General features: G+C 36.2%; 1 protein-coding gene across 2 annotated transcripts in view; it reads right to left on the bottom strand.

Annotated features, from left to right (window-relative positions):
* COG5 (component of oligomeric golgi complex 5) overlaps nt 1-16,099 on the bottom strand; it is a 172,263-nt gene that overhangs the window by 49,833 nt on the left and 106,331 nt on the right. For both annotated transcript variants that reach the window (XM_085569797.1, XM_021539126.3), the window contains 3 exons: nt 10,539-10,704; nt 9,347-9,459; nt 9,175-9,252 (listed from right to left, as the gene is read on the bottom strand). In XM_085569797.1, coding sequence (XP_085425923.1) covers nt 9,175-9,252; nt 9,347-9,459; nt 10,539-10,704 — 357 coding nt within the window. The remainder of the gene's footprint in view (nt 1-9,174; nt 9,253-9,346; nt 9,460-10,538; nt 10,705-16,099) is intronic.

Below are 16,099 nucleotides of genomic sequence, written 5' to 3'. Positions count from 1 at the left end.
CGATTATCTTTTCAGCTCTGTAGGAATCATTTTCCAACAGCTTCCTATGCCATAACCAACAACACTGGAAAAAGGTCACTGTTCTGTCATACCATCCCCCCACCCAGTGTACGTGTTTAACAACACAGAGAACACATGAACCTTTAGAAGGTAAGAGGTGTTATTACCTGGCACAAAGCTGTTTCAGGTGCATACTGCGCACATAGAAAGCCTACATAAAACATCCATACATAATTGAAAGTCTCCCAGAAGTAAATTATTGCACTTTAGCATAAAATAAAATGTTATTTCCTCTTGTCATGCGATATGTTTTTCCTTCAACAAATGAACCTTAACTGTAATTGATGGTATCTAAAACTCAGGATAGGCAAGACTCAGGTTGACATATACATATTTTCCCCATCATGAAATATACCAAATTAAAACTATTTGGTAAAACTATAGTCTTAAAAGCAATTGTAAGACTATAATGGCAAACCAGAACTTTCCTCCCAAACGAGATCCATTTAACACAGCATTTTTGAATGAATGGTACTGTCTGTTCACAGCTTTATTTTGATCTCACAGCACAGAAAACCTGCACATAAATCATACTTTGGACCCCTACAAAATGGTGGGGAAGTAAGATCAGCCACACACATGAGGCTATTTTCTAATAAAAATCTGTAGTGAAAATGCTCCAATGCCTAAAACACACTTACATAAACTAGTATCTACAAACCCAAACTGTAAATTAAAAATACTGTCACTATTGTTCTTGTGACCAATGACCACTTTATTCCCCAAAACTGAACAGCTGAGCAGGCACTTACATAATTTAGTAGCCCCTATGCAATTCCTTTGGCAGTGCAAGACAGTTTAGATCTGTCCTCCTCTTGTTAATTCTTTATTTTCAGAAATTAACTGAACAACTGCCTACACTAGGGCAACCCTCTGTAATTCTGACCTGCTGGATAGCTGGCCACAACCAGGGAATGGAAAAATATTTTGAAAAATGTATGGACTACTAGCAGTTAGCTACTTTAAACTATATTATTTCTAGGTAATCCCCTTGCATCTGTGTAGAGTAAAATAGAAAAACAGAACAACCAGACTGCACTCTGGCCCAGTCACTGTAGTCTTCCCCCTTTTTCACACTGTTTAAAAATTTGGTACACAGTCACACATACTATTCACAGAGGAATTACTTGCTCATGAAAATTATACCCATAAATCAGACAAAATATGTCCAGCAGGCTAGACCACAAATGGTGATGTATTTTCTCAACAGTGAGGCTCACTATATTGTCTATGTAAATGGGACAAAGTTTATCCTTATCAAAATCATAGATGGAGGTAGTTTGACTTCCATGGTATATATTATTTATGTGAAATTAAAAATGTGCTTAACTGCTTTGCTGAATCAGGGCCATAACCAGCAATCCACTAAAAATATTTTCACTTTGTGTAACTATTTCATTTCAACTATTACTATAAAATCACTATTGTCAATACTCAGCACAAACAGTAATGCTGTGCAACTTTCTCATAAGAGAGCAGGTTTTAGATAAAACATCTAAGGTTGTATAATAGAACCACAGAGTCACAGAATTAACTAGGTTGGAAAAGTCCTTTGAGATCATCAAGTCCACCCTGTGACCTAACACCACCTTGCCAACTAAACCACGGCACTGAGTGGAACATCCAGCCTTTTTTTTAAACACCTCCAGGAATGCTAACTCCAGCACCTACCTGGCAGCCCATTCCAATGGCCAATCACTCTTCCTGTGAAGAACTTTTTCCCAGTGTCCACCCTAAACTTCCCCTGATGCAGCTTAATAACACTGCATAAGGCCAGTGCCAGGAGACATTTGGACAGTGTTAGTTCCTCCTGCTCTCTGCCCCAGAAACTCCATAAGGTTCCTGTCAGACCATTCCTCCTCATTCCTCTAGTCTCTTGAAGTCACTCTTGATGGCAGCATGACTCTCTGGAGCATCAGCCACTACACCCAGTTTTGTGTCATCAGCAAACCTGCTGAGGGTACATTCTGGCCCATCATCCAGACCACTAAAAAAAGTCTTAAAAGAGAACTGGACCGTGTATTGACCCATTGTAGGGGTACATTACTGACCACCTGATAGACTTTGCACCACTGATCACTTTCTGGGCCTGGCCATTCAGCTGTACCATTCATGATTAATCCCACATTGATAAAAAGCTCTCACAGTGCAACTGGGAGAGCCTGCAATCACTCTCTATGCAATGACTGGTGGTAAGGAAAGGATTTAGATCAGTACTCTTTTACTGGTATGGAATGAATGCAGGGGGAGGATTTATACTTGTCTATTATTTTTTTTTTCAGTAGCCCTTTTATCTTTAGTGCATGGTATTAAGGCATCTAAGCAGACTTGCTAATAGTGTGAAGTGACACTATTACTCAGATTGATGCATTGACTGCATAGATTTGAAATTTAGATTCGATGTTGCCTGCTTGCAAGATTATAGAAGAAACTACAGACTGACACGATTCATGTGCTAAACCCCTTCTCACTCACATGAAAATGACTCGTTTTCCCTGTTCAAAAAATATAACCCATTTTCACTAAAAGCTCCTAGTAAGTTAATAAGCCACTGAACATTAGTGGGCTGAGTACCAGCATCATCAAAGGATACACATTAGAACATCTGTATTCACTGGTACTATATAATAATATTAATGCTAAAGCCTGGAAAACTGATTTCAAGTCTCCTCAAACATAAAAATAGCTTACCTTATTTAAAAAACCAATATCAAACTACTAATTAACTTTGCTATTACTGAAATGAAATTAAATCTCTTTAGCTCTGTTCTTATTATAATTATTTAGTATCTGACATTAAATCTAAATTCAAGGAATGAAAATGAAAGTACCCCCCTTCTTCAGTATTAGACAAGAATGTAAGAAGATGCTGAAAGGACATATATTTATTTTTAAAAAGTCTCTTATTTCCTCCACACTGTAAATTTAGAACTTAATGAGTATAATTTTCCATCTGTGAATTATCATATTTGTGTCTGTCTAAAATAGCTATTTTAACATTCAAATAATAAATCTGACCCACTGATTCTAAACTGGCTCCCCCTTCATGACAGCCACTTCCAACTTATTTTTCCCTGTAGAAGTTTTGATACTTTGAGTAGAATGTGAAAAACATCTTTATTGTGACGCCTCTTTGAAATGTAAAACAATATAGTGAATATTAGCATGCAGCTAGTTGCTGCAGCCTCCTGAAATCAGGCTTTGCATACTAACATATACAGTGTTTTCTATCTGTAATCAAACGCTCCGCCATGGAGAAATACAGGACTTGTGAATGTTGCTCTAAAAACAGAAGACGTTTAAAGGACAGTCTAAATATTTTTTCCACCAATAAAGCAACAATGCAAATGATTTAACAATTTCGTATGACAAGATCTTATGGGACAGAAATAAGGAAATCTATTTGCACTATTTCTATAGCAACATAATTGCCCAATGTTAGACTGTGAACAAAAAGCCATCATCATCAGTAGTGCAATTAATCAGTAAAGAAAAGACAAATTCTGAGTGTGTTCTCAATAAGCCTTTTCTATATCCTTAAAGTAGTCAGGATTAAATTTCTTCAAATAAGAGTGAATTTAAATTTTGAATGTTGTTTATATTATACATTACAGGTGCAGAGATGTCAATAAATGACACTGTGATTTTAAAAATGACCTTGTTTTTTGTTTTTTTTTTGTTTTACTGCAGGGCACAGAATTTCATTACACTGTGTTGATCAGTTTATATCCAAGGTGTAATAGTTTCTAGACTTCCAGCAGTAGTGCAACATTTGAAAAAAGGTCTCTTTATGCAGGTGACAAAAGAAACAAAAGCTGGTTTGCTTTATTTCCCAAAAACCTTCTTGACTAGAAAATAAAGACTGTGTGCATTTCATGGAATATTGAAATTCTTAGGTGATTCCACAGAAAAACTAATTTGTAAGGAACCAAAATACCTAGATATTAAACAGTGCCCTATATCTTCAAAACTACTTAAAACATTAATTAATCCTTCCATATTCCTGCAAGATACGCATCAACTGGAAAGAAATGAACTTAGTATTCAAAAGTCAGTAACTACCCCAGGGATTTGACAGCTTTCTTCTATTCAGAGAAGTGATTTAGTATGTACAGCTTCAATTCCAACTATGCTTTCACCTTGACTACTCCATATCCCCTCCAAGGATGAAAGGATGGTTTGTTACCATGTCCACTCAGCTCAGAGCTGTTCAGGTAAGATTGACAAGAATGATGATCAAAAGTGGCACTTCTGGTAAACGTATTTCTTTTCCAATGGCAAACTGATTGAAAACCAACTGACTCAGTAATTTGCAGTCATCACCGATCTGCAACTTGCACAAACACCACCAAACCAGAAGTGAAAAAGAAAAAGTCATTATTACCTACTAACCCACGCAACGTCCACACCATCCCTTTTCTTCACAGCTGCATATTTCTGTCAGAGAAATGGTATTAAAGTTCTACAGAAATCGTAGTGTCATTAGAAAACCACTGCACGGGCTCTGACCTTCCCATGTGAATTAGAATCAAATTACTTTTAGTATGGCTGTCTGGGCACACAGATCCATTCAAAATGAGAGTTGAGACTTTTAACTGGTATGATCTTCTTGGCTCTTTAAAAGTCCTCAAAAATCCCGCAAGTGAATTCAGCAGGGCAATTTGTAGATCTGAAAAAAAAGCTTTTTAATATTTTGGGAACCAAAAACCTGCTCATGCACCTGGGTTTAGATCTTCACAAACTACCTCATTATTGCTTAAATAACAAACAGAAACCACAGTAGAAATGATGTGCAAGTAATCCAATTCTGCTTCTACAAAAGACACTGAAAAATAAATCATATACTTGTAATAATTGGTGAAAAGCATACTATTTCTGAATTCACATAAGACAATAATTAGATTGTTTTTCAATATTTTCCACTTGGGATTATTTTTTAATTGGGTCAACTGAATGTGAATATGTGATGATAGATGTGAATAATTTCAAAGCAGCAGCACTTTTTAACAAGTTTGGATGGGGAGCAGAAATAAGGTGAAATAGAAGTGCACACTGTCAATAAATATCTATATATTCCATTTATTTTCTTTATCTTATGTAATGCTGAGGACATTTCTTTCTGTATCGTTAACACCTCATATTGCCAGTGTTGACAACTCAGGAAAAAAGCCTGCTTACTCACCAAACATTCATCAGCAGAAGCAATGATAAGAGCCCTCCAGAAAGCACATAATAACACTCCCTGGAACTCTCAGCTCACTTTTTACCCGAGGCTTACGTAAACGACAGGGTTTGTGCTGTGCCTTGGTTGCAAACAGGACACCCAAAGGCGAGCAAGGGCAGCTCTGCCTGTACCTTTCTGGCCAGCGGAGAGACCCAGTTCATCCTTTCTACTGACCACCCCAGCCCCCCTTAAAAATTATTTGCTGCTTCTTTTCAGGCTGTTTTTCTCTTGGCAGAACTGTTCCCTGATGCCTATGTAGGAGTGAAGGAGCCAAAATAGATGAGGATCAAAGATCATTTTCAACTCTTTTACAAGGGGCTAAGAGGGACTCTAATTAGGAAGGTGGCTGTCACAGAAAGATATGTTTGGCTGCTATTTACACTGAAGTCAATTGTAGTTTAGGCATTACAACAGCCAAGGAAGGATTAGTCACTACACATTGAAAAAGAGAAGCAATAAAGCAAAATAAACTGAAGTAACCCATTAGCTCTCTGAAGGTGAATTAAGCCATTGAAAGATGTGATATAAGTAACCAGTCACTAGGTGAACAAAAATATCAAACTTACATTATTTAAATCTTATCTGTAATTTAAATTTTTACCCTTAAAATTATGACATTAACCCTATATTTAAAAAAAGTATACAGTGAATTCATTTCACTGTATATATTGAATGTATACATTTCACTGTATACATAAAAAATGCATACAGTGAATGAATACAAAATGTATTCATTTTCTTCAAAACTAGAAATCAGAACTCCATGAGTTCTGAATTCTTTTAGCCCTCTTCAACTAAAATCTAGTCATTAAAGGCCTTTTTTTAATTACATAAAACCCACAAAAATCTCCATTCAATTGTATTTCTCCTTTAAACAGTTAATAGATTTGTTTAAAAATTAAATCTGTAATTTAAATATGTAAAGATTAATAATGATTCTATAGTTCATGACTAGTATGAAATGAAGCTGTTCTTAGAAGGTACTATGAGTGCTTGATTTCTCTTTAGAATTGCATTAATTTCAGATTGCGACACAGGAAAAACACCAAAATCTAGATCTGCAAAGGGAAGGAGTGAAAAAACGTGCAGTGTAAATTTCATGTCCCGATTCTTCCATGGTCCTCGTGTAAGCCTGATACTGTTATTTAACTCTGGGCCACATCTAAAACTGGTAAAAATTGGAAGGGAATTCTGTAGGAGAAACCACAGGGTAGGAAAGATGCAGGTGTTGTCACTGCGTTCTTGCTGAACTGCAGAATTTAAAATTTTCGAAGTTCTGTACCTCAGCTTCTTCATCTGTCAGGTTTTGTTTCCATTTTTTTTTTTTTTTTTGAAAAAAACAGAGTTTTTGTGAATCCTTTAATTAATTATCTAGTGCTTTTAAAACTAAATTTTTGGATAGAACATGACACAACACTACTAAATATTATTATGATAACAGGTAATTAGAAAGCCGGAAAGGACATGTTTGAGATAATATTACAAAATTAGAAAAACTGCAGGCTATGTTATCTGTGAAGAGAAAGACACAAAAAATCCCCAATGGAAAAAGAGAATGATGATTTAAAAAAAAAAAAAAAAAGGCAAGTAGCTTCCTTGCTATTAAAGGACTTGTGCTTTAAAAAGGCTGGATCTCCTCCTCTCTTATGCTTCCTAGGATGATACTTGCACTGCAGTAATCAAAACAAGGAAGCAGATGGACAGGCAAAGTGGTACTGCAGCTGCTGCAGAAGATAACTATAATAATAATGTTGACATCAGTAACAGTAATTAGTGCAGAGACTGTAGAGTGGATGATTCGTTTTCCTATCTTCTGGAGTGGGCATGCAGCTTTAGCAAACGACTACAATGTTAGTACCTTTGGCTTGTTTTGTTCATTTGCTGAGTTTATTAATGAAATTGAATACAATACAGAAAATTCAACTTCTCTCCCTCTACAGAACGCTTGCTGAGGAAAGCATATTTCAGTTCGGTTTAACATGAGATGGAATCTTCATTAGTAAATGGCAAAATACCAATTTCTTATTTATATCTAAAATAATTCATACTCTGCCATACAGCCATCTGTACTTACACTCCTGAATTTCAGCAGCATGCAGTACGTGTCTGGTTTTGTCTGAACAACAGCTCTACTCTTTGGTGTGACCTCACCCATCTGCAGCCTGGTGCCACACCTTTCTCAAGAGACACCAGAACAAATGGTCTAATTGTGAGAATGCCCAAGAAAAACACGATGCTATACTGAACCATTTCAGGCAAGAAGTAAGTCCAGCATCGGTGCCATCAGCAGTACTGTGCCACACTGAGAGAATTCTGCTAGCAGAACATCAGATAAGGATGTACCACTCACTCCACCTCAGCTGCCCCACTGAGAATGACAATGTCCAGCCTGGCACCATACTGTACCAAAACACCGAAGAACAAAGTAATCAGAAGAGTGAAAACTGCAGAAAAATAAACAGATGGATTTTATTTGGAAATAAAACTTTTCACTTAGATGCAATCCTGTAGTATGAACGTTAAGGGGAGGAAGGGTAATCAGAGAAATCATGGAATATGCTTACCATAAGAAAATCCAGTAAGCCTTTATTTTCTAATGAGTTTTTCCTTACCCTGCTTCAACTGAAATTCATTTTCCCTATTTGTTTAGTCTCCAGGATAATAAAATATTTCCATTGGCTTCCCTCTATTATCATCCTCCAAAACTGGAAAAACTCCCTTTTCAGTTGTTGAAAACTTCCTTTTCAAGTGATGCTTTACAAGAGGGAAGAATGAAAGTCAGAAGCACGGGCACAGGGTGGGAGTCACTCATGAACACAAACAGATCATTTACCTAAGCTCCATTTCCATCCAAACTCTTCCTTTCAGCATTTCTGGTCTGTCTCCAGGTTTCTATGTTTCTCCCTAAACATGCTGATCCACTGAAGGGCTGATCCATCCAGGCAGCAACAGATTTTTTTTGCCAGATTAAGCATTTTTAAATTAAGAAAATATGCTAGAATTTTATAAATTTTTGAGGGGGGGTTGTGGATTTTTTATTTTGGTTGAGTTGGGGTTTTTTTTTGTTGTTGTGGTTTGCCTTTGCTTGTTTGTTTGTTTTAACACAGAAAGAGAAGCTTGAAGTGCCTCACAGAAAAGTGATGCTCTGTGCAACATCTTCTGGAGACAGGCTTAAGAGCTAGATAAAGGCTGTATTTAACCTTTAACCTACTATTTGATTTCACTGTTGAGAAGACCACATTTGCATATGAAGAGCTTCCCCAGGTTATTTCAAATATGTAGTCCATGTAAATTAGAAATCCAGTTACACACTTGGAAAGAGATGTCAGCAGGAACATGCCTTTTGTTTTCGCTCTCTTCTACTAACATAGATGAGACAGTTTCAGTAATCCTGTTCCTACCACTGAAGGAGACCATTAATCAAATTATTCCAAATATGAATAAAAAACAATGCAAATGAATGGAAAATAATAGGTATTCAAAAGAACAGCCATGATTATTTTTCAAAGGAGAAATTGTCAAGAAGTGAGAAACAGATGGCTGAAAATGATAGATGAAGACACATTCTCCTATACAAAGAACAGATTTAATTAATTACTCAAATCACATGGAATTATGGAATGACATTAATGATCCATAAAGTGCTGCCTTATCAGCTCCCTTTTAAAGAAAAAAAAAGAAATTACAACAAAATGAACATGTTTACATTCTACAGATATAACCCACAGACCACAAATATATCCTTCAATGTTACTTTGAGTTTCAACACTTTCCCATCAATTTAAGTAAAAAAAAATTATGGAACTGTAAAATGGTAAATAAACTCATTCTCTCATCACATTTTTCTTAAGACATTTACTAAAGCGTATTCAGCTAAATTAAAACTTTACCTTAACTATCTCCTCTATGAAGCAGACATGTGACACAGGATCTCTTTTCTTTGCCAATACTTTCTGCAAATGCTGCACCTGTAAGAGAGAATTTATTGAGAGGGAAAGTGTCATCTAAATTCTTACATCCAAAATTGCACAATGAGACCAACAGGAATTAGATGCAGAGTACCTGTCCGCAGGCAGCACAGATCTGATCCATGAGTTTCTCCATGTTCGTCCACAGAGCTGCTCGAAAAGCTGCTGTGTTCCCAGGTGTTGGCATAGCAGCTCTACCAGGGCCACCTAAATGGTTTTTAAACATACATAGCAGCACATTTCAGCTTCCACAAATGAAAATTAAAATACTGGAAATATAGATCTCTATGCACTTTGACAGATACTTTTCTTTAAGCCAAGGCAGCCTCAAATACGTTCAGAACAGATCTTTGTGAGCGGTCTCAGTTGTTTCAACTGAGAAGTTGACTCAGCTCTGAAGTTCAGTGGGGATACTTCATGCTCATGACTGTTACATGCTCTACCAATTCAGACTTCCACAGAAACACTACAGTAATGCCAATGACCAGTTTTTCAGGATTTAAGAGCAAAGTGAAATAGGAGAGAGAGTAGCTGTGAAAAATACAGCTATTACCAGCTAAGGATTAAATGCATAGACAAACTGCTAAGAAAAAGTAATATTCCAGCTGAAGGGCATGCAGCTGCTAAACAGTCACTTCACTTGAGAAAAGATGCATTTCTGTGTTATTCTGTTGATTGTGTTCTGGACCCCCACCTTGTTGCAAAATTTTTGAAAAAAAAATTAATGTTCTTAACACTAAAATTCAAATTTGCCTGCCCACTCAATTCCTCAGTACTTTTTGGTATCTGAGCTAACTAGGAACTAAATGCTTAATAGTGCAGCATTTCTTCATATTGAATAGTCTGCTTTGAAACAGTTTTCACCTGACAAAAGCATAACAATATACTTGCAGGCTTCTTCCATTGATTGCAAATAATTTCAACCTGTAATTCTCCCACCAATAGAAAGAAAGAAAGAAAGAAGAATTTGGAATCATTGTTCCATGAGAAACAGCTAAGAAAATGCTACAAATTATAACCTAATGAGGACAATTTTCTGGGCAAGTTAGGAAGGAGTGGCAGGGAGGAATAAAGGAAAATCTCCGAGCCAAATATCAGTCAGACCCAATTTTGTCAAATTAAAATTAAATGTTTTCTGAGACATGCCTATTCCCACCCTCTACTGGTCCAAGCAAGCAAGGAAACATTACTAGAACAGGCTTGGATGTGAGAGTTTCTTCCATTTTATAACATACCCTACTCCTATAAAAAATAATCAGTTATTCTCCGTAAAAAAAGTATCACACCTCTTGTGACTGTTTGAGATGGTTGGGTCAACACTTTGATATCCAAAGCATTTTTTATGTTCTCTTCCAGCACTGTGCAGTATCCATCCACCACATTTGCAATGGTATCCTTCAAAGTCCCAAGATTATGGAAAACCTGAAGAGCAGTTCCCACTTGAGTAGGATTCTGAAGAAAGAAGATAAAATAAAAAATAACAATTAATAACTGTACTATTAAGATGTAAACAATAACTGTACTATTAAGATGTTTTATTCAAGATGAGACATCTTTTTAGTGGGTAAATTAATCTTTAAGTTCAGTTTGCTAATTCATTCTGTTTAAGTTATTATTCTGTTTAAGTAAGTTATCCTTACTGCATAACAGAGAACGGAACGAAAACAAAAGGAGAGGACTGATTTCCTCTACTCTCTGAGCAATGCTTTGCTTAGATCCTTTTGGTGCTATCCCCTGAATACAAATAGAAAGAAAGGAACTGGAAGCACTGCTGGGGTGCGTTATCCAGTAATTCTGGGGTTAGTTACAGTACAGCTGTATTCAGCTATGGTATAGTAGTAGTATTGCTTTAACATGCAGTCCTTGTTACACTACTGTCAATTAGTCCTAAATAGTTAATTAAATGTGATACAGGCTTAAAAAAGTACTAATGAAAGATAAGAAGCAAGCAGGTCAAGCCTCTGCTACTGACTACTGCAAAATTTAAGCTTGTATTTCTACATTTCTATTTCTAATGTTGACAATAACTTCATTTTTCCTCACAGCAGAATTAAGATATAAACCAATGCAGTGATTATTTCCTGTGCTTGCCAAAAAAAAAAAAGAAAGAAAAAAAAACCCAAAAAAACAACAACTAAAAAACTACTAAACTACTCATCACAGGGGAGTAAAAACTGTCCAAAACCTGTCCAGGTCCACTGTCTAAGAGACCTCTGATAAAGATTAAATCTGATGATAATTCCACTAAGCAACACTAAACACTGACATGGGTGCTATTTAGCAAGAGAAAAGACTCCAATTATTGCGTTTGGAAACTAAGCACTGTCATCCATACACTAAATACTGCTTTTTTAATTAGCATTTACAGGCAATTAGTGGAGGGGGCAATCAGTTGATCAGACACACATTAGAGATGCTGTCTTTTGTCATTTTTCTTAGTCACTTCTGCCAGCAGAAAAGAACATGGTCTGACAGAAATGCTGGCGGTCAGACTGGACAGAAGCATTTGAGAATTCTGTGATTCTGTGAGACCACCAGCACTCCCCACTGCAAAGCCCAATTTGGCACTGGCCATGGTGCAGCTGCTGTGCTGAGGATGCACTTCTGGTACATCCACCTATGGCACCAGGTTTTCTGATCTGTTGACAAACAATGCTGAAACAATCCAAGGTTTCAGAGGTCACACCCCTACAGCTGCACATTCATGACATTTTTTTCTCGGGTTCCTACAAGATCAAAACCACAGTTAAAGCAAAAAAAGCCAGATCCCATCTTCTTCCACATGAGGAGTAACCAGGTTTATTGGAAAGCAAAGGAATATTAGGCATGTATTATGGTTAGCAGACCTTATACTAACTGTACCAGTTTCTTTTTCCAAACAGCGTGGGAGTTAATGAGCATTCCCAGCATAGTATTACGGGTCTGGGACTTGTAGGTTTAGTTTTTTTGACAACTGGGTATGCTGTAAAATTTCTAAGCATCCTGTGGGTGTGCTTGTGGAGGTGGGAAAGTAAGCCATAAAGACTGGAAGATTAATGGGATGTCAGAAAATGAAGAGTACTATAATGCAAGGAGGGAATTTGGGGACAGAATGAACAAGAGAAAGAAAATATAAATGGGAAGAGAATGGGGAATAGAATGAAAAGACTCTGGCAGAAAGAAAGAGAGTGAAACTGAAAGGAAGGTAGAAAAGACACACCTCATTTACCAGCCTTTCCTAAATTGTTCTAATTTTTACAGAATACCTACATAATTATGAAACCAGGTAGAGTCAGTAATAAAAAATCAATACCTTACTATTACTATAAGAGCACTCAACTAGATTTTAGCCAGGCTCTAATGTTAATATATTAAATAGTAAAAAGACAGAATAGCATCAAAAGGTGAGCTGGGCACTACCCACCCTTAAATAATCAATGGCCAGATACTTATTTTCCTGACAAACAGGCAATACAAGCACAAATAACTGCAGGCAAAAAAATCAATCTTAGAGCTACCACATCACATCTTAGCAAACTAACTCTGTAGCTACTGGGCAAGAAAGACACTAAAACGTACTCCAAGAGAGCCTGAGCTATATTTCAAAATAAATGGTTTTAGCCAGAAGTTTCAAGCCATAATACAAAATCATGGAAACCTTCTATTCACTCAAAGTATCTTCCAAATCTGGCACCAAAATTAAAATCAGAATGGAACAAAGATTATGCAGGTGGCCTATTTCTTATTTGTTTTAAATTGTGGACATGGCCACAGACAGAGGGCTCCTAGCTCATGCATTCATCTTGTATGGAATTAGAGACATATCAAATCCCTGACAAGGTAGAACAAAGTGTATTATTTTATTTGATTTATTTACAGTAATTTTCTCACCTCAGGAAGCACTTATTGTTTCATATGCCCCAGACAGGCTATATAACAGTCCATTGTTGGTTTATGACTAATCCTAAGAGAATGGGAATTTTTATGCACAGCTAGTTTCTAGGTTTAGACAATATGTTAAAACAAAATGAAGCCCTGCCTTGGGACAAAAATTATGTGAAAAGAAAATGCTGAAAAGCAGGACAGAAATGAATTATTATAATTTAAGGCTTGCATATACATCTCAAAATTAAACTGTTTATCATTAATATACAAAAAGTTGAGAGCTAGTATTTCAGAATTTGTTACTACTAATAGATGTTATTAAAATTTTTTTTCACTAATATTTTCCTTCTACTGAGAAAGCTTAAAGCTAAACAGTTCTGAGATTTGAAAAGCTTCCACAATTTTTATCAAGAGGAAAGCATGCATTTGAAAAAGAACTGACTTTAAAAAGAACTGACTACAACAGTGATCTACAAAGGAAAAGGGAATCACATCAGAGAATAATATTCAGAATAGCTATCCAACAGGAACAATATGGAAAATAATATAACTACTGTTGAGATGGAATTTAATGAGTTCATCAGCAGTATTTTATAACCAAATTGTCTGCCACTGCAGGCAACCACACTTAGCAATTTTAAAGTGCTCCCCTTAGAATCTCTGTCCATAAAAAGATTGTACATTTGCCATAAACTTGAAGCTATGGCAATCAAAAGAGTAGGGGGCAAAGAAAACCAGAAGAGCATTTAGTAATATGTTAGCAGCATAGTATAATCTAAGTGCATAAACACAAGCATACACAAGTGAAGTAAAAACATGACCCCACAATGTGTAGGGCAACAACACTACCTACTCAAAAATTAACTACAGCAACCTTCAGATTGCAAAAATGATTATGAATCTGGGAGTTAAGGAAAGATGGCGTTAAGTCCACCAGTAATACCCTTCTCCATTCAAAGCATTCAAAGCATCTGGCAAGTCACATGGAAACTAAATTCCACAAATGTAAGAGTTTAAGAAGACTCTGTGCGTCATCAGTTCAATATATGAAAACAATAAAATAAAAATCAACATGCTCAAAAGTTAGTTCTACTATGAAACAAGTCTCACAAATATTTTAAAATATCAAAGTTTCTCAATATCCATCAGACAGTAGATTAAATAGCTTGGTCAGAAGGTTGATGCCAGTTACCACTTTAAAAGAAGGTATGGGTATTTAAATTTGTGTTTTTGCAAAACAGATACTCATTCAGCAGAAACTATGAAGAGATGCTCACACCAGATGTATTTGCTAATTTTCTCTATGAATGAGAACCATTCATTTTATTGACATAATTTCTGATTAACTTTATCCCATCCCATTCCATTTGGTTCTGCAGATGATTATGGACAAGTAGAAAAATAAATGCCATGCAGTCATTAGAATGAATGTGGGTTTTTTCACAATTACATCGTGTGGTTGTTTTAAATAGCAGGAATAACCTAGCAGATGCTGTCTATGCCAGCATGGCAGCTACAATCATTCTCAGAGCATAACCCCATTTGGTCACTTCCTTTCTCACAAAGATAATAACCCTGTGAAGACTAAACAGAAATGTCATTAAAGACTTAAATAAATATATCTTACATTTCTAATTTGAAAGTATCTCCTAGGATGGAACAAAGCGATTTTGTTTTGTCAGCTGCCCATATTGCGACTATGTTATAACGACCAAGATTATAGTCTTTTATTTTATGATTGCCACTAGTATTATCAGAAAAATCTTCTGAAAGCATGGCTAAGGAAAGAGCAATAATCTTCTTCATCATTAGAAATGCAGTTTGGATGAGCAAACCTGCTCCTCACAAGGGAGAGTGGTGATGACACTGAGCTAATTTGAGGACAGGAAGAATCCTAACATAAGGGTGAACCATAAATAAGAAACCTGTATAACAGGCAAAATTAATGGCTCAAGTGCTTCCAAACTTACACTCCACCTTCTCAGGGTACAGGATTCTCTATATGGATCATTATTCTCTACCTGGTTCTGTCTTAGGGAACTTCACATCATTATTTCTTTATCTGGTACAAATCTGTCCCAAAGATCCCATGCCACAGGATTTTCACCTGTGTGGACTATAAACTTCCTTCTCAAATGAAAATGTATTAATTGGCAAAAATATTTATGGTCAATCTGAGACAATTTATGGTTTATCTGAGACAATTGCTACTACTACTTACACAAAGAAGTAGTGTTACAGAGGCAATTAACTGGTAACTTTCGTGTAGCTAAATTTCACAAGTACCTGCACCACCAGTAATCAGAATAGCTCTCCAAGGAAATGCTCTTTCACAGTACAGTTTAGAAGGATCACATACAGAAAAATCAAATTTGGAGTAGTTGCCCACTTAGAAATCACATTCCATAGCGACTAATGTATAAAAGGACATTTCTATTTTGCTTATTAAAATCAGAACAGTGTCTCTGACTGAAAATCTTTATCATTTTTCAGAGAACAAGTAACCCTGTTCAGGAGAGGCTGTGGCAGGCAGGCAGGCAGATAGATAGACAGATAGCTAGACAGATGATAGATAACTCAACAGCTGTGATTTCAGTGTGCTGTAACATCATTACCTCTTTTGAAAAACATACACCATGTCCCACAAACAAGCAGTAAAAGTGTAACACAGCTCAAAAATAATTACATACATTTCTTAGTTGAAAAATATTTTAAATTACTAATTAGTCCAGGAATCACTTAAACAGAGTGGTCTGACAATGTGGCAAGCAAGGAACACTGTAGTAATTCCCTAATTAGTAAGTCCCTAAACATTCCCTAACCATGAAGAAATAATCAGCACTAAAACACAACAATCCCAAAGCATGATACATACTGAAATAACCAAATTTGTAAACCAATGTATGTTTTCTGACAAGCAATACAAAAGACTATTGTAGTCCTCACAGAGTGAGTGCAAAAACAGTTTCCAGATTATACTTCT

The sequence above is a fragment of the Lonchura striata genome, chromosome 1A (assembly GCF_050655825.1).
Source record: "Lonchura striata isolate lonStrDom1 chromosome 1A, ASM5065582v1, whole genome shotgun sequence".
NCBI classification, from domain to species: domain Eukaryota; kingdom Metazoa; phylum Chordata; class Aves; order Passeriformes; family Estrildidae; genus Lonchura; species Lonchura striata.
The sequence above is the reverse complement of the archived record's forward strand: the minus strand, read 5'-3'. Positions and strand labels throughout refer to the sequence as shown.